This window comes from Solanum lycopersicum, chromosome 10, assembly GCF_036512215.1.
Source record: "Solanum lycopersicum chromosome 10, SLM_r2.1".
NCBI lineage: Eukaryota > Viridiplantae > Streptophyta > Magnoliopsida > Solanales > Solanaceae > Solanum > Solanum lycopersicum.
Genome location: NC_090809.1, coordinates 46,666,481 through 46,685,811, shown reverse-complemented (window position 1 = coordinate 46,685,811; position 19,331 = coordinate 46,666,481). Strand labels below are relative to the sequence as shown.

The 19,331-nt window shown below is 33.9% G+C and overlaps 1 protein-coding gene across 3 annotated transcripts; it reads right to left on the bottom strand.

Annotated features, from left to right (window-relative positions):
* Positions 1–190: 190 nt before the first annotated feature.
* On the bottom strand, positions 191–13,050 carry LOC101251726 (cold-regulated protein 28). 3 transcript variants are annotated; one of them, XM_069290284.1, is made up of 6 exons: positions 12,694–12,915; positions 5,472–5,648; positions 5,123–5,360; positions 3,653–3,750; positions 3,470–3,561; positions 191–536 (listed from the first exon to the last, which is right to left on the bottom strand). In XM_069290284.1, the coding sequence occupies exons 1-5, from the start codon at positions 12,841–12,843 to the stop codon at positions 3,493–3,495; spliced, it is 732 nt and encodes a 243-aa protein (XP_069146385.1). In that variant the 5' UTR covers positions 12,844–12,915; the 3' UTR covers positions 191–536; positions 3,470–3,492. The 3 variants fall into 3 exon arrangements, with proteins under 3 accessions (XP_069146385.1, XP_004248752.1, XP_004248753.1); XM_004248704.5 differs by lacking the exon at positions 3,470–3,561 and having other exon boundaries at positions 12,694–13,050; XM_004248705.5 differs by lacking the exon at positions 191–536 and having other exon boundaries at positions 3,162–3,561.
* Between the last annotated feature and the right edge of the window lie 6,281 nt (positions 13,051–19,331).

Below are 19,331 nucleotides of genomic sequence, written 5' to 3'. Positions count from 1 at the left end.
TTCCTTGAAAGGTGGGTCAATCAACACAACACCCAATTCCAAAAATATGGTTTGAATCCGAAATTTAATAGTTGACAACATTACTCAAGGCTTTAGGAACTTATTAGGAAAAAATCATTTTGAAAAAAGACTTAAAATTAGTTCATAAGCTCAGTATTACTTCAAACTCAAGTTCATGAAGAGCCCCCAATTTATCAACCTAAAATCTTGATTTAAACTCATGAATTCAATAATAATAATAATAATGAGTTATCAAACATTTAAAGTTAAGAAATGTTATCCACAATTTATCTTGAAAACCCCACTCAAAATCTCCTCTACCGAGTTCTCCAAGCTCCAAAAATGAAAATGGGGATGAAACCACAAAATTGGGTTTAAACACTGCCAAGGATCCTTCGCGAACACTCCCTGCCCGCCAGTGCACGTTTTAATAAGCTAGACCTCCGCGAATGCAGCAGATCTTCCACGAGCGCGGAGGTCAACGAATTGACCTCCATGAACATGGGGTTATCAGCCCTCCTCTCCACGAACATAGGCTGCACCAAAACACAGAAAATCAGCCAACAAAAAATCATCGAAGGTACCCTCAGGATTCCTTCAGAACCCCGTGCACACAAACCACATATGAAAATTAATTATACTCGATGTTATACTCAATGGAATTGTCGAAACATGAATATGAGGTCTCCTCGATCTGAAATCAGTGAAAATCACAAGAAACTAACTCAGGCCTAAAAAGGCTAAAACAAGCTTGGGATCTCTCAAAATTCAACCAAGACCTCACCTAGATCTAAATCATCCTCAAATGTTGACCAAAGTAAACTCAAAGACTAAAATTTCACAATTTCATAATTTAGGACCTCAAATTCTCAAAAAGACTCAGAAACTGAAATCGAAAATTCTCACAACTCAAATTTCACTTTGCGAGACTGATGGAATCGTACAATTCCATCTAACACTCGAAACTCCAAAAGTCACTTTGTTAACAATTTAGCTTTAATCACAAACTTACCAAATTCTCAACTTTTAACTCATAGTCCAAAATCAACTTTTCAAACTCAATCATAAACCACTCGGGGTCGAAAACGGGAGGGAAATACAATAAATTCACGAAACTTTTCAAAAATGATAGACGGGATCATTACAGTGAGTGAGATTGTTTCGTTCACATGGTCCGAAAACTGAGATAAATATTAATGTGTTCGAAGCATCTCTCTTGAAAAGCGAGAGCACATAAGTGATGTAAACTTGGTGATCTATTAGGTTTTATTGCTTGATAATATAATTGGATTTTTCATGAATGTGATGTTATTGAGTCCTTTAAATTGCTAATATGCGTAGAAGATTAGAGGCTCGAATGACCATAATCATATTATCAACTTTGTGACTCAACAATCCGTTACATATTTTAATCTGGCTTAGCAATAGTAAATAGATATGATAGAATTACGCAAGCACCATATCCGTAGACTCTAATAACTATGTGAACAACTCTTCTATTATATGTATTCACCTACTTTACTCACTTTAATTATAATTAGTAGTATATTAAACAACCAAATTGAGTTGACAACACTAGTTCTCATAATTATGATACTAATAAAATTACTTGATTGTCAATCACTTTATTATTTGCAACCACATAAAAAAAAGGATTATTTACGCCTTTGCATAAATGTGTTTATATTTCCCTTCTGGTAGATTATTTTTTGTGATGTACACAGAGTCATCTACACTAATTGCACGGGATAAGGCATAATTATCCCCTAAACTATGACCGAAACTAACTCACACCTAAAAACACAAACAAGCTCGAGATCTCTCAAAAATAAACCAAGACCTCACCTGACCTAAGTATTCAAGCCAAGCATTTGAACCCAAATCCCGATCCAAGCATTCGAACCCAAAGGCTAAAATTTCAGAATTTCACAACTTAGGACTTCAAATCCTAAAAAGACTCAGAAACTGAAACCAACAACTCTCACTACCCGAATTTCACATTTCGAGACTAATGGAATGGACAGAATTCTATTCCGTAACTCGAAACTCTAAAAGACCACAAAAACCACTTTCTTAATAACTTAGCCTTCAAAACTCACAAACTTACCAAATTCTCAACTTTTAACTTATAGTTCATAATCAACTTTTCAAATTCAATTATAAGCGACTCGAGGTCAATAATGGGAGGGGAAAACGGTAAATTTATGAAAATATCTAACTATTGCTTTGGCCCGAGATGGGTTGTTGTTTTCAGAGATGCAGGTCTACAAAGGGAAAAGGAAAAAGCAAGCATTGGAATGGCGAGTATAGATAGTTGTGGTAATTTTCTTCATGCCTTTGGTACCCCTATCCAATTTGTAGGGAAGGCCATAACTGCTGAAGCACTAGCAATTCAGGAAGCTATGGAAAGAGCACTACAAAAGGGTTGGTCGAAGATTCACATATTATCAGATGCAATGTCATACAAATGATGCACAAGAATTCAATACCATCTTCGAAAATAGAGACCATTTACAAGGATGTCTGGCGATTGATGAAGTCTTTTGAAGAAATCGAGATTATATATTATCCTCAAATATGGAATGTATTAGCTCATAATCTTGTTAAAATTTCTATTTCGTGTATAAATAGGATTTCTTGGGTCTACCTTCCCAAATTGTGTTGTAAATGATGCAATGGTGTCTTATGGATACCTGAAACATATCTTAAAGTAATACAATGAAGTATTTTTCTAGAAAAAAAATAAATGAGTTTATGTATTCCTTCTGGTAGAATATTTTTTTTGCGTGTTGTACACAATCATCTACACTAATTGTGCGGGATAAGGACAAGTACCCCCTAGACTATACCGAAATTTCAGAGACACATTTTTACTAAACTAAGGTCCTATTACCACCCCCGAACTCTTTTTTTTTTTTGTAATTTTGTACACCTTTTGACTTATGTAGCATCCGAACATCTCCCACACGTCTCAACTATGTAGAGTGACAGAGTGTGCTACACAAGCCAAAAATGTATAAAGTTACAAAAAAAATGAGTTCAAGGGAGTAATAATGACCTTAATGAAGGTGTATCTCTAAGATTTCGCTCATAGTCTAAGAGGTACTTGTGTCTTATCCCTTATTATGCTATAGTATAAGTAACTTTGTATAACAACATAAAACAAACAAAATTTTTTTTCACAAAGTTCATATCATAACATCTTTCTCTAAATATGTCATTTACAAAGTTAATGCAATTGAGAAAAACTCTATGCAGATGTGGTTTAGCTTCTTTTCCTAGTCGCTACAGTATTAGCTAAAAACTGGCCCATTTTTCTACAGAGAAACAAAACTCATCTTTTGTAATTAGCACCTTCTAACTTGTCATATATCGTTTCATTAAATTCGCACCAGCTTGTGTTTGTAAAGCATTGTTTCTCCGGCATTATACTACACCTTATCTGCCATTCAAAAAGACTTCACATCACCTTGGGACAAGGTTATGGTTGATTTACTTATTCCTTTCTGCGGAACATGGCGTTAGCAACTCTTGGACTCTAAACTTTCCTGTTGGAACAATCTAAATGGTACATGTACATTGATCAGACATGGGACCTTAAAAACAATATTTAAGATTTAAACATGATTAGAGGGTCAATGATGCACATTACTTGCTTATTGTCTGCAGTATCTGTCATGGCTGTTTTCAGCTTTTTGCTCCTCGAGTTTTCTTCAAAATCTTCATCCACAAAATTCTGACCTGAACCTTCTGCGAGTATATTTAAATTTCCGTATCAAAGAAACTTACAGAAGTATAATTCACATGACCCATAAACATATCATTACCCTGGTTTAGCTGAAACCAGGAATCAACCATGAAGCAAATTCTTACGTGTATTTATTTATATAAGAGCAATGCCCCACACGGAAAACAAAAACCTAAGAGAAGTATTTAAAGAAGATTACATCAGAAAAAGAGGAGGAAACCATACAATCAACACTGGCTCCCAGACTACTGATACTTTCCAACTCAAGTTCTATCCGAACGGAGAAGGCAATATAACTGGGTATCTGCAGAACATCTACTGCAGAATTCGGACAGTAACTGCACAACTTGAACAAATGTTGCAACACATATATCCCATGCGGCTATGAGGACTCAGCTATACATTAGTAGCTGTTTTCTTTTCAAAATTTATACAACAATTCTCTTATCCTTCATTAAGCCATGTCTCCAAATGAATTTCCTCATCAGTTACTCATCAAACACAATGATTCATATCTTTAAGCCCAAAAATTCCACAAGAATGAGAGGAATGTAGGGTCACTATTACAAGGTTCGTTTTAAATCAACAACATGCACATATTCACATGCAAATAGGTTCTGTTTTACTCCTTGGCATATGGATTCTAAGACCTGGCCAAGTTTAAGCAAATAATGCTCCATACATGCAAGAAAAACAACATTAACATCAACATCCACTAAAACATGGAGAAACTGTACTAACGAAGCCAAAGCATCTGTGATGTATTCATCTTTCCACTCTGGCACCGTTCCTCCAACTCCCTTAAGTAAGACATAGCAATTGAAAAGTTTACACATTAAAATGGAACTAGTTTAGTTTGTTATCCTAGAGGAAAATATCCCCTGCCATAGAACTAGACTAGTTTGTTTTCCTAAAAAAAAATGTCCCCTGCCATAGTCATCCCAACAAACTGCTTACCACACTGATAAATAACTCATAAAACCAACAACTGTTGAATCTGATTCAAGTACTCTACAATTTAAGTAGCAGGTCAATGAATGTTTGAACACATTCAGACAATTTATACACTTATCAGAGGAACTGTGGCACATGACTAATGCAATTACCTTATATGAGCATATAAGGAACCAGGCTTATATGTTACTGATGACTAAATGAATGCAAAACAACCCTAAACTATGCCTGTTGAATGCTCATTTATGCTTCAATTCCAGAAAAATCCCTGTGATACAGAGCAAACAAACTGAGAGAGAGGTACTACAAGAGAAATCCATTACCTCATTTGGCAATTGGCATAAATGATAATACTAAAATAACTAAATACTTTAACTCCTGAAGTAAGAAGAATATGCATATTATGATGAAGTAGCTTACCAGCAATTCTGCCAACTGTTTTAAGAAGTTCTGCAGGGATGAGAAGGGGCAGATTCGATCTCTCTTCGAGTCCATGAGATGAAGTCCTCTTATCTCTTCTTTGCTTTTCCTTGGTAAAGAGTCTAGAACACAATTGGAGATCCGCAACGTGATGGTACTCATCACCCTGCCCGATCAATAGCTCAGGTTGGTCGCTCTCAATATTGATCTTCCAACTTTTATCTCGCCAAGCAGTGAACTGAAATAGAGAAAAGAAACTCTCAAACAAGATTTTCTTTTGGGAGAGTTGTGGAGTGGGTGGGAGGTAGCTCCAAAAAACAGAGAAGTCAAGTATCAGTGGTCTTCTGACCTGCTTTTTAGCTATATCATTGTTGAACAGCTTTTTAGACAAATTTCTGGAACTCCTGTTCAGTTCCACACAGCCAGCACGCAAGATCATTGATCTGTGCAACTGCTTAACAAATGATGTTTCAAGACAATCCAGAAATGCATTGTGCTTCTCATTTGTCCATCCCATGCACTCATCCTGAAGTCAAAATATGAAACATGCAAATCTATGAATTTTCTTACTTTTAACAGGTTAGTGAAGAGAATCACAAGGAGATTAGAATGCATCCTTGAACTTCCTGAAGATCAAAGTGTCAAGTATCTCCAGTTATCTACTAAATTAATCCAATAACGATAGCACTAGTTATTGACTTACCATAAGCTCTCTTTAACTTTTTAAGGCTGAACACATAGCATTTAAATCCTGGATTCACCTGCTTACCACAAGCTCTCTTTGACTTTTTAGTAAAAACTGCAACTTTTTCTTTATTGTTTCCTTTTCTTTCTTGGATAGTGTGTCTAGCTCATTACTTTGACTTTTCAATTTTCAATTTCTAGAGACCCTAGCATTCTATCTCATTTTTCATTTCTTTCTTTGATATTCTTTTGACTTAAGTTTCAAAATACCCAGCAGTATGAGTACTTCCTCTTTTTTTGGAAGTCTCTTCAAAATTATAAATAAGTGCTTCTTGACTAACCTATCTTATCTCTCTACAATAAACATGCACTCCATTTGTGCTCTTTATTCTATGTAATCAATATTTACTTTCAAGAACAACTAATATTAAGGGCAAATCAGGAAAAAATATTTAATTCTATCTTCTCTTTCTAAATTGATAAGTATTTTAAACCTATTTTTAGTAACCATGATAACTAACGGGAAGAAGTACCATCTTCTTCATACACTCACTTGAGAATCATCACGGATGAAGTTTATAGAAATATGTATTCAAGCTTTTGTTCAATGAAAGAGAGACTCAAATTGAAAGGTTAATCTCTCGAGATTTTTTTTTTTTTTGCTTTTTGTCAAGAAATGAAGTACCAGAACAGATTTTTTTTGCATTTTGAATGGTTGCTTAATTTGCTTTATAGAATGTAAGGTATTTAAAATAATGCTATTATCGGTAGTTTTCAAAGTAAGGAAGCCTGTCAAGGGCTATTGTAGAATGGATGATGTTTTCTTGTGATAATTGTATTAATTATAATTTGCTCATCAATTTTTTGTCATTGTAAATGTTTATACATCAAATCGAACATTCGTCTTTTTTTTTTTTGATAACCAAATCGTTGTAGCCAAGATTCAAACTCAGGTAACACATATGTGGACAAGGGTCAAAGGGGCACACTGGCCAACCAACAAAGTTTGACAGAATGTTGCCAAAGTCGCGCATATGCCCTCAAGCGAGACTCAAAACGTGTTGCACGCTTCGCGTTGCTTAATGTGGACTTCGGTGTTGTCAAGGTTCTAAGACATACTTTTCCTTGCTAATGAGCCTCTTCTAAAGATCCGAAACTAAACAATTGATTTTACTTTATCGTAGAAAAACTTCAATTTATTTGTTCATATAGTTGTCATTCATTCTTATATTTACCAAGTCTTGGATTAAAATATATATTTGTATGTCTTCTCCCTTAACGCCTTTTGTTATTAATTAAAGCACACACTTCATTTGTAAGCCCCAAGTGACCTTAGAGCTTTTTGCTTTTGATAACAGTGGTCCAACAAACATTTATCTTAAAGGTAGTGATTCACCCATCCTCTTAAAGTCCTAGATACCCTCTGCCAAGAGCTATCTTTTAAGATTGACTTAGGCCCAAAGTTTATTTCCTTTCCATGATATCAAAGCCAAACACTTCACTAAACTTGGTTTCACCTATGTTTGGCTCTTATGTTATGTTCTCATGCACCAGATAGCCAGGTCTGAGGTCTGAGTGTGATAGGGGGTAAGGTGGAGGATCTGTGCATCCCACATTGATTGAGGGAATGAGTTCTATCCTTATATGTTCTCAACATTCTTGCACAATACCCATCTCATGAGCTACCTTTTAATGTTGATTTAGGTCCATAACATAGTATTTAATCCAAATCTATTCCTATTTTAGGTTTACCTAATGTTCCGGTCCAAATGTTATTTAGTCATTCTACAGATGTCCAGCCATGGCATGCCAGGGAGAGGGAGGTATTAAGTGTCCTGCATTGCTTAAACAAATGGGATGTTGTCTCCTTAAATGGTCATGGATAATCCTCACCTTATGAACTAACTTTTGAGGTTACAACAACTGGATTGAACTCCAAGCTCTGGGATCATTATACTTTAATTCAATAACGAGAGCACCCTAGCTCTACATCGTAAGGGAATCCACGGTGTAGCACATGAGTAGACAAAGTGAATGAAAGAAAAAATTCAACAGGCTGTCATTTGCATTGTGTTTTCATCACTTGAACAGACGCATCAAAATTTAATCATAACAAAACAGGAAGCTGAAGGCATCACCCACTATGGGAGCACAGATGCATGAAATTTGTCTGAACAAGTGACCTAAGCATACTGAGCACTTATTTTTCTCACATTCATGATGCACTAAAGTGGTAGCACGGAAATACTTTCTATAAGTCCACTTTAACAGGCAAGAAAAATGCACAGAACCAGGAGCTGTAAGCACTTTTAACAAGACTTTTTACTTTATGGGGGTAGGGATCTGTGAAATGCTTGATGAACTGTTTGAAATTTTGAGATCCTCTAAAGCTAGAATGGTTCTATAGACAGGAATCTTTAACACTGGCATAACACTTGAAAGAACTCTAGCCCACTGAATTTTCTATCTACCCACCAACCCCTTTGTTGTACCTTTCAAGTTTCAACTACCAATTCAGACAGACATTCTGATGCTGCTGCAGGTTATTTGCATTTGTACTCTTTCATTTCCTGACAATCAAGGTAGTATGGAGAAAAACACATGAATATGGATTTTCAATACACAGCAATCTTGTAACACTGGTATAACACTTAAAGGAACTCTAGCTCATTGCATTTTCTATCTACCACCAACCCCTTCGTTGTACCTTTCAAGTTTCAACTACCAATTCCAACAGTCATTCTGATAGTGGTTTAGGTTGTTGCCTTTGTACTCTTTATTCTTTTCCTGATAATCTTGGTAGTATGGAGAAAAGAACACGAATGTGCAATTTTAAAAAGAGATGCACAATTTATTACATCCTGAACTTATAAAAACAGAAGGTTTAGTCCTATGAAGGGTGAAAGAGATGAATACAGAGAATTCAATTAATTTTTGATTAAATTTAAAGTAGCATAGGAAGACTAAAGTGGAATACAAAGAAAAATTGGAAGATATTACGGTCATGTCAATGTAGAAACCTCTGGAGAAAAAACTAGTGCTTGCCAGATATATAAATAAAAACACTAGTGCTTGGAGCAACAGGAGAATTTAATGAACAATGAATTGGGGAAATTCAGAAGAAATGAAGTGACAGGAAATCTTAGGTTTACTAGAAAATATAATTCTATCGCAAATTCAACACTTGAACAGTTCCCAAACTACTCTCTCTAGAGATCCACAAAATATCTTCCTTCTCCCAGAAACATCATTCACTATTTACACTGCGTCCCATTCCCAAAAAATACTTCTATTTTGACCATCACAATAACATTAGGACCAACAAGTTTTCCCATCTCCTTCAGCAGACAACGTTTTTGCCTCAGTCTCTCATCACTAATATTGTTAGTAGTATTCCTTCTATTTATTGATATATGATGGAAAAATGAGTGAGGGCTCTTCCCTAATGTACTCCCCAGAAGGAGGACCTAACTCTCTCTTGAAGTCAGAAAGAAGTTTTTTGAAAAGAATCCAATGGGACGCTAGTTGCCTCTGCAGCCTCGGTGCTTGATAATAGTTCTACTTTCTCTTTCTTATGGGTGGAATAGTGGTTCTCCTTTCTTTTCTCTATGATTCACAGTTAAAAGACATTTTCACTTTCTTATGCTTCTCTCCTTGTCTTTCTTTCCAATAATGGGAAGTGAAACAAAGCTAACTAGAGATAGTAATCTCCCAATCAACTAAGAAACTTTATTAGGTCAAATTTTGCCCTGTTCTTGGAGTGATTCTGTTGCATGATTGATTAGGTGGCGAAAATATAATGTCAACTTCTAATGTAGCAAATGGAACCAAACAGTCATATGTTGAAAACATAGGTACACTAGGTATTATAGAATTACTGAAAGCAAAAAGTAGCACAACACCGATAGTTAGGGTACTGTTCAATTTTAACAAGCTGAGTAGGTGTTCATATTTATCAGTCCTCGAACAGAAAGCTGCATATATATCTGCAAGAAACTTCAAGAATAGAGTACGTGGGTCTTTGCCAGATATGTCAAAAATAGGACACAATTATGTCACCTTCTTAATAACCTGTACACAAAATCTTTGTATAAAAAATTAAATTAACCAAAGGAGATAATACAACTAGATTTCCTAAGGTATTTGAGAACAAGAGCATTTTGTAGGAGTACTTTTTAAATGTGTAAGTCTAAGCATCTGATTTTAAGACTAGGAAGACTTTGAAGTACTTCAGACTAGAGTAATCATATCAATACATTAAGCTTTCAGACGAAATATCTGTGTGACTGCAGCAAGTGGTTGACTGCATCTCCAGGAGTACGCATGAATATCCAGGAAGTGCATACAAATTTCTTGACAGATTTGTTTTGGACAGCCAATAAGGAGGTATCATTGTGGAATCAAGCTATAATATGCTGGTAGGCAAGAGAAGTGAAGGGCAATGGCCATGGAAGATGATATGGAAGGTAGAGGTTCCTCCTATAATAGCCAGGTTTGGTTGGATAGCCACGCAGAAGCTTGTATAACACAGGGAAACCTTCAAAAGAGGGGTGACACACTCTTTTTTTTAAAACTGGTAACTTAGGGTGACACACTCATGCAGCAGGCATTTCTTCTGTAAAGATATCTCAGAATCTGTCAGAGATATACTACTACTCTGCAGATTCATTCGGCAAATATGGTGTATGTTCTTGAACATGTTTGCAGCTGTGTGGATAATACCTAGGAACATAGTCTCTCTGCAAGCAAATCCTGGTAGGGACAAAGAATGGGAAGCAGGAAAAGAACCTGTGGAGAGTCATCTCCTAGTCAGGTCAGAAGGAAATCGTAGGTGTTTTGAGGTTAAAGACACATCCATACCTTTTGAAAAGTTTAAATGTCTATAGAATCTTCATATCTAGTGAAAATATCAGGTCGTACATGAAAATGGTCAACTGCTAGATCTCCCAGATTCCCAGCAATTTTTTAAGGATTGCGGTCCAGCTCTTCTGTAATTTTTTGAGACACCTTCTGGGTGCTATGATAGCAATAAACTTTTACTTTACTAATCAGAAAACTACTAGGCCATATTTAGTTAATATCGAGCAATGGCTGTCATAGCATTTAAGAACTCTGGGTTCTAAAAGAGACAACATAATAATGACATTCATTGACTAGGAATCATTGATAAACTAAAACTACTTAAAACAAATGAATCAGCATAAATAAGTGCCGACAAGAAAAGACCATTCTGCCAGGCATGCCAAGTCTACTCTAAAGATACATAAGCTATTTAAAGCTGCTTATGGAGTAATCAACAGCCAGCCTTCAATAAGTTTGGTCGAATATCTGAAAACCTAATAAAAAGGCGAAAGTGACTTATGTACAAGTAATGCACAATGGAAAATCTTTCATCTTTTTGTGAGAAGTAGCGGAAACGGCTAACCATGAAGGAAGAAGTTAAATTTCATCATTAATCCCCTACATGGCCATATGATTAAACCCCCTCTTGTTTCGTCTCTATACCAAGGAAGAGAGGGATAAAAAAGGAGAAGAATAACACACACAACTGTGCTGTTACACAGGATGGTTGATGTTTGTTACAACTCCACTGCAGCTTCATACAGACAGAAGTTGTGGAGCAAATATTGCAGTCTGTAGTATTTGTAAGCTGACAAATATTTAGACCATCCCCTACCACAAAGAACTATATTTTTACCTTACCAAACTCAATAATGAAGTGAGTCTTTTCCAATCATAGAACACTCGGCACCTTTTTTTTGGATAAGTAAATGCCATTTCATCATAAAAATAAACCACACTCGTCCCATGCAAGACATTTTCTTAAAGAGATCAAAAACAGAACTTAATTAAGCATAACACATCAACATATAAAATAGTCAATTTGATCTACAGATTGTACACCACTTATCCTACCTTAGGAGGTAGAGAGATTATTTTTGATAGACCCACAACTCAAAAACATAGAGAGAGAGCATATCAAAGCATTCCGATAAAAAACATAACTACAACAAAATAATACAATAATCAAAGTGCAATAAAACAATAGACATTGAACGGCAAGAACTTCCTAAGTAATACTACGACTACTAGGTGTGGAAAGATAAGTGACACAACGCTCTACTACCTACTAACCTCCCACCCTAATTTGTGTCCTCCACAACCTCCTATCTTAAGTCATGTCCTCGCTTAGCTGACACTGTGCCATGTCCTCGCTTAGCTGAAACTGTGTCATGTTACCTGTCTAATACTCTAATTACCTCCCAATGCTTCTTCGGGCCCAACTCTACCTCTCCAGAACCATCCATAATCAACCTATCACATCTCCGCAAGGAGCATTTGTGCATCTCTGCTTACTTGCCCCAACCATCTCGGTCTTGCTTCCCGCATCTTCTCCTCCGCCAGGGCAGCTCCACCTTGTCCCGATACCTTCATTTCTAATCTTATCGCTCCTAGTATAGCCACACATCCAACACAACATTTTCATCTTGGCAACTTTCATCACCTTCTAAACATGAGATATTTTAACTTGCCAAAGCTCCACCTCATACAGCATAGAAGGTGCAACCACCACTACCTATAACTTTCCTTTAAGTTTAGGTTGTACCTTCTCATCACACGCAAGCAAGCCTCCATCTCATCCACCGAATACCAACATGAAGTGTGACATCACGGTCAATATTCCCATCTCCTTGAATAATAAACTCAAGATACTTGAAAATAATTCATCATTGAAATTCTCAAATATAAGCAAATCACCTTTTCTCAAATATCATCTAGGTGATTCCTTAGCAAATTGTGTTACTGCCGTTCTAACGTAAAAAAAACTCCTATCTAAATATACAAAAGATAAAAGGAAAAAAAAAGTGGAAAGAATATAAAATTACCGTGGTTACATTTCCAGTCTGAACAAAATCATGTTTGAAATTCTCAATTATCAGAGAAGAAGACTCGCCAGCGCCAGATTCCGATCGACTCAACACAGCGATGCAACTGTCCGATGACATCGGCGAGTCACTCCGGCAGGTTTCCTCCATTTCCGATGTCCGTGAATGTAAGATCTCAAAGAAGAAGAGAAAAAGAACCCTCTGGTCTCTCTTGGGTCACACAAGTTGGGGGACTTCTACGTTGGCTGCGCTGGTGGGCCCCACTAAATTCCTACGTGGTGACGCTTTTCCACGTGGCAGTAATAGTGAACGTCGCCACGTCAGCAGGATTCATAATATCTTGGGCTAATGATAGCCAGATATTTTTTCATGGGTTATTGAAGAACTTTCTAGAAACTTTGAAGGGTGGGTCCCTTTTTGTACCTTTTTTAAAATTTTATTTATTAAAGTATTATATTTTGAAATGTCTCAATACGAAGGGAAAAAAAGTTTAAATTGAATTAGGAACGTAAAACAATAGAGGCAAGAAATGGCTATTTAAAATGAATATAAGAGATCAACATATCTAAATTTTTTAATTATTTTACTATATTTTGTCAAAGTTTTAATATATCACATTAAATAAAATACGATCTTTAAAATATGAAATTAAATTAAATTAAATTAAAATATCAATTTTTTAAAATTAATTTTATTTTATTTGCGATTTAGTTTGATTATTTCTTTATAGTTTGGTTTTATGTTCTCCCTTCGAGTGAATTTTGTAAACTATGAAAGTCAAGATTGGAAAATAATCAATTTGGCCAAGATTTTAGGTGGTTTAAGAGCTTTAATAAAAAGAATTATATAATATTTCTTTTTTAAAAATAAGGTGTTTGGTTTAAATTTTTGAAGAAAATAAGTGCTTTCAAAGATTAGCAAAAAAAAATTTAGAAGTTATAATGAGTATTTTTTTTTTTTCAAAATTATTTACCCTTTTAAGAAAAATATATAAAGGAACACTTTTAAATGTTTGACGAAATACTTGTATATAAAATAATACAAGTTAATTTTAAAAATTTGGCTAAATTGGGTAGAAATTGAGAAATATTATTATTTAAAACATCCAAGTGAAGCCCAACAAACAATGAAACTCAAACAAATAGAGATTTAATAAGATAAAATAAATATCTATACGAGATATTTTAATTGTTTGTTGTCAATTGTCACGTCTGGTTGTCAAATAACAAATAATATAATGGGTAGGTAGGTAGCAAGCCATTTTCTCATCTGGTTAGTCAAAGTGAATCTTGAAGGCATGAAGATGAGGACCACGTTCTTATTTAGAGTCCCTTTGATATTGCGACGGTTAAAAATGACTTATTTTTAAAGTATATTTTTTTAAAATAGCTTTTAGAAAAATATTTTTTTAAAAAAAATTGTGTTTGACAAATTTATTTTAAAAGTGCTTTTGCTAAAAAAAAAATATGTTTGACTAATTTTCTTTAAAAATATATTTTTACGAGTTAAATTAAGAAATTTGAGTTTGACTAATTTTAATCTTAAGAAATAATTTTCTATAAGCAGAAGCCAAAAAACTAGTTCCTTTCCAACAATGGAAAATATGTTTCTACTTCCATTTAAAGACCGTTTTAAAAATTTGTCAAATACTTAATTTTTCTAAATAAGTGTTCTTGCCTCTCAACAACAATAATGTCCAACAAGCTATTAGTTAAATAAAACTTTGTCAATGCGGTTAGCATCGAAATATCGATCAAAGTTAAACCTTGGCTTAAGCTTCAAAGGAAAAATGTCTAACGGCACAATTTCACATCAAGATGTCACAATACCCAAACAAATCATGCCGAAGCCTAAAATGACCCTTTCAAAGCTAGAGAAACCGTCGAAATTGTGTTCTGGGGGTCTTATTGAGCTTTTGATTGAAGCCAACCGTTTAAGTTTTAAAGGCTCCAAAACATGGGAACTTGCACAAAACCCAAACGAATGACTTGGCGACCGAAATATCAGCCCTAGCAAGTCATAAATGACTTGAGGTCGCTGCAAGAAACAAAAAGTCAGAAAATGAAGAAAATGACTTGAAGAGTCATTACAACATTTGGTGAATTGGTCTGTTGGCCCTTTGAACTTATATGAGTTTGTGTAAATCGTTCTACTTACCTCTGTGGGTGGCAGTGGAACGGGTAGGTCTCAGAATTCGGTCCGGTCCATTACCGGTCTAGTTTCGTTCCAGTTAGTCCCGATAGGGACCGGTAAGAACGGGGTCCGGGACAGATAACGGGATGAAAATTGAGTTTTACCAGTTAGTTTCGATTTGATAAATCCCGAGTCCGGTCTGGTCCAATTAAAAAAAAGAAATTTTATTATATTTTTAAAATTTTGTTGTCGTTGGGTAACGACTAGTGGGGGCCCAACGGCTCTCTGCCCTTTTTTGCAGCCAATTACACCCCCTAACTCCCCCCCCCCTCAATAACTTTTTTAAAAATTATATTTTACCCTTTTCTTTTACTTATAAATACCCCTAAACTTTCATTCTTTTCAATCATAGATTCACAAAATCATCTTCTGTTCTCTCAACTCTCTACTCTCTACTTCTGTTAAAATTGTTGAAATTCCGATTTTGATCTTGAAAATTGGATTTGGAGCTTCAAAATTCAACTTTCAATTTTTCACTTTCAGCTTTCGGTGGTCATAAACGTCTACATTCGGTACATTCGTTTCAACTAATAATTTACGTTTTATTTATATTGCAATAATTATTTATTTATTTTGTGATTGATTATTTATTTGCATTACATTTTCATATTATATATAATTTACTCACCTTTAATATTTGAATATGGATTCCGATAAAAATGTTGTTCAAAAAGGAAAAGGTAAAAAAAGTGCAATTAAGCATGTTCAAAATATGTTAACTTTACATCCTCCGATAATCGAAAAATCGATAGTTCTTCTAGATCTAAAGCTAAAAAATCTACTATAGTAAGAATGAATACGGAGGATTATACACATGTTAATGATACCATTTTTAATATTGATAGTAATTCTGGATTAGATCCTTATCATAAACATTTACAAATACAGTTTGATAATTTTAATGAAGATTTGCCTCAAGATGATGATAATGATAATAATAATGATGTCACATTGATATGCCTAATTTCGATGATGATAATGATGAAACTGAGCCACCTACAGCTACTAGTACTCCCAGTCCCGCTCCCTTTCGTTGTCCTACCCCCATTCCCTTGTACATCCTAGACCTAAGGTAGAACATGCTAAAAAATCGGTTGTGTCGCAATTTATGACACAAAATGAAGATAAAACACAAACTATTTGTAATAAATGTAAACATAGATTAAATCATAAAACTGTTGAAAAACAAGGTGGGACGGGACATTTGAGTAATCATTTAATGTCATGTTGTAAAAATGAATTTTTGCATGCTAAAGCGGTAGCCGAAAGTAAAAAGCATGGTACCCCCTTCCCGTGAATGTAGGAGTAGGAAACTCTAACATGGTACAAACCCAATTAAATCCTTCTAATGTTTCTGGCTCTAGTTTACCACGGCCATATAGTAGAGAAAAAACTCTTGAATAACTAGCTAAAATGATTGTTATTGTGGGTTTGCCATTTAGTTTTGCTGAAAATCCCGGATTTATACATTATATTCCAATTGTATATAATCCACATTTTAAAGGTTTTGCTAGAAATACAATTAAAAAGGCTATATTTTATTATTAAGCACAACATTTTCAATATCTTCGTTGTTTATTTTATTTATAATGATTGCAAAATAGTTATTACTTCTGATATAGGTCGTAGTATAAACGGTAATGATTATTTGATTGTTACTGCACATTGGATTGATGAAAAATGGATTATGCAAAAAAGAATTTTAAGTTATAAATGTTGTTAGATGCAATAAACCGGTTGTTGTATAGCTCAAATAATTTTAGATATTTTAGAAAGCTATGGAATATGTGATAAAATAAGTAGTATCACCTTAGATAATGCTGCAAATAATATAGCTGCTGTTGAATTGTTTAAAAGTCTTCTCTTTGCCCTATTTATGGTGATGATTATCATATTAAGTGTGTTGCACACATATAATTTGATTGTTAGAGATGGTATACAAATGTATGATAACGATTGCACAAAAGTTGAAAATGCATGCCATTTTAGATTTTCAAAATCGTTGTTTTGAATATAATCTTCCATCTAGAAAAATTTCTAAAATAGTGTCTACTAGATGAAATTCTTTATATGAAATGCTTGTAGTCGCTTACAATATAGAAAACTCTTACAAATAGTTTCATAATTCATATATGTCACTCGATGATAGTGATTGGCATGACTTACATGAACTCATAGATTTCCTAAAAGTTTTTTACTTAACTATCAAAAGAATATATGTACTTTATAGTCCATCAATTTGCATGGTTTTACCTGATATTTGTATGATTTCTTCTAAATTTTATAAATTTAAAAATAAATCAAGATTTCAAGAAACTATTAACAAAATGATTGAAAAATTTAAAAAATATTATATTACTATTCCTCAAATTTATTTAACCGATTGTTTGTTAAACTCTCATTACAAAGATGTAGGTGCATCTAAGATGGTTGATAAAATATATTTTAACTTGAATATTGATAGTGAAAAAGATGAAATTCCTAGTTGTCAAGAAGTTAAAGATAGCATAAAATTTGAAGCTAGAAAATTGTATGACTTATATAATTCTAATATAAATTTATCAAGTGATCAAGAACCTGAAAGTTTTAGGAGTAGACTTAATGAAGATAATACTGATGATTATTTAGATTCTTATCTTGAACTTTCTCACAATAATAGAAATGGTTTTGCTGCATATGTTAATCAAAATACAGAACCTACTGACGATGTTCTGGAATGGTGGAGAAATCGCGGCAAAGAATTTCCAAAACTTCAACCGATGGCTCGAGATGTATTAATAATTCAAGCATCTTTAGTAGCTTCGGAAGGCGTTTTTAGTGCAGCAAGGTTTCAAATTGGAGAGCATAGGCATTCACTAGCAGCACATAGCTTGGAAATATCGGTATTATTTAGAGATTGGATTAATGCCGAGAGAAGAAATTTTGGTCGTGAACCACTACTGACCAAATTTCAAAGTAACGTTGATGAAATAATGCAAGATTATAGTGACGATGGGATTGAAGCAATGGAGAATTTAGTTATTCAACTAATTCCCGATCATGTTACTATAGAAATGTTAAATGATTTTAAGAAAGGATCTTTATCGTAGCACCGACTATTAAATTTAAATGTTTGATTGTCTATTAGTATGAGTATGATAATTCGAGATCTAATTCAAATAGAACTTTTCCTAGAAGGTGGTTGTGTAGATTAGATCTTTTAATACTCTACTAATATTTTTGTAGATCAAATTGTACTATCAAATTAATATTAATAAAAGTCTAGGCTATTCACCTTAATTTTCTTAATTATTGTATTAAATTTATTTTTTATTATTATGAAATTTAAAATTTTGTAATTTTTAAAGTTTGAATTTAAACTTTTATAACCTCAAGGTTTGAAATTTAAATTTCCAAACTTCTAAAGTTAAAATTTTAAACAAAAAATATAAAATTTTAAATTTATATAATATAAATTATATTCAAAGTTTCAGACTAATATTTAAATTGGCATAATACATAAATATGCCCTTTAACTTGGTGTCGTTTCACCTCTATGCCCTTAACTTTGAGTGTGCACATTTAGACACTTAAACTTGTATAAAATTAAACAAATAGACACAAACGTCCTACATGACATGCTACATGGAAATTTGTATCCTATGTGGTGTCCTACGCGTATTGTGACACATAAGACTCCCGTGTCTATTTTTTCAACTTTATACAAGTTTTAATACTTATTTGTGCACACTCAAAGTTGGAGGACATTAATGTAAAATGAGGTTAAGTCAAAGGATATATTTATGAGCAACTTTCACATATAGCAAACAAAAAATTCATATTTGTATGCTATAACAAACTTTGCATAATTGCGCTCCATAGCAAACATAAAACTGTATAATTTGCTATACATATACAATTGTATAATTCGCTGGCCTAAATTGTATAATTCGTTGGCCTATTTCGCTGCAATTGTATAATTTGTTTTGCATACAGTTGAATCGAATTAAAATGTATGTATATTGCATAATTATAAGTGTATAGAACGAAGATATATGTTTTTCTCGCTTTATACAAAAACAGAAACACAATATATACACTTCTGTTGTATAAAACTAGAGAAAATTGTATTTCACTGCAATTGTATAATTCGCAATTGTATAATTCGTTAGTCTTTTTCTCTGCAATATTTGAAGTAAAATGGTTGTAAATTGTATAATTAAGTGTATTACACGAAGATATACATTTTTGCATGTGTATATACAATTTTCTCTCGCTTTATACAAAACAGAAACAGAAGTGGTATAAAGCGAGAGAGACGAGCAGAATGGAGAGTGGCGAGCGAGATTTTTTAGGAGAGAGACGCTGGCAAATTTTAGCTAATGTTTGCTATGGAGCACAATTAAATCAAACCCTAACTATTCCATTTCATTTAGGTTATTAGTTTGCTATTATATACAATTTTT

What these genes read in the sequence shown, in the direction of transcription:
- LOC101251726 (XM_004248704.5), bottom strand. Translation starts at nt 12,843, where the DNA reads ATGGAGGAAACCTGCCGGAGTGACTCGCCGATGTCATCGGACAGTTGC. An exon ending in AGACTGGAAATGTAACCACG is followed by an intron (nt 5,649 to 12,693) that starts GTAATTTTATAT and finishes TTTTGACTTCAG; the next exon opens with GATGAGTGCATGGGATGGAC. An exon ending in AACAGTTGGCAGAATTGCTG is followed by an intron (nt 3,751 to 5,122) that starts GTAAGCTACTTC and finishes ATATACTCGCAG; the next exon opens with AAGGTTCAGGTCAGAATTTT.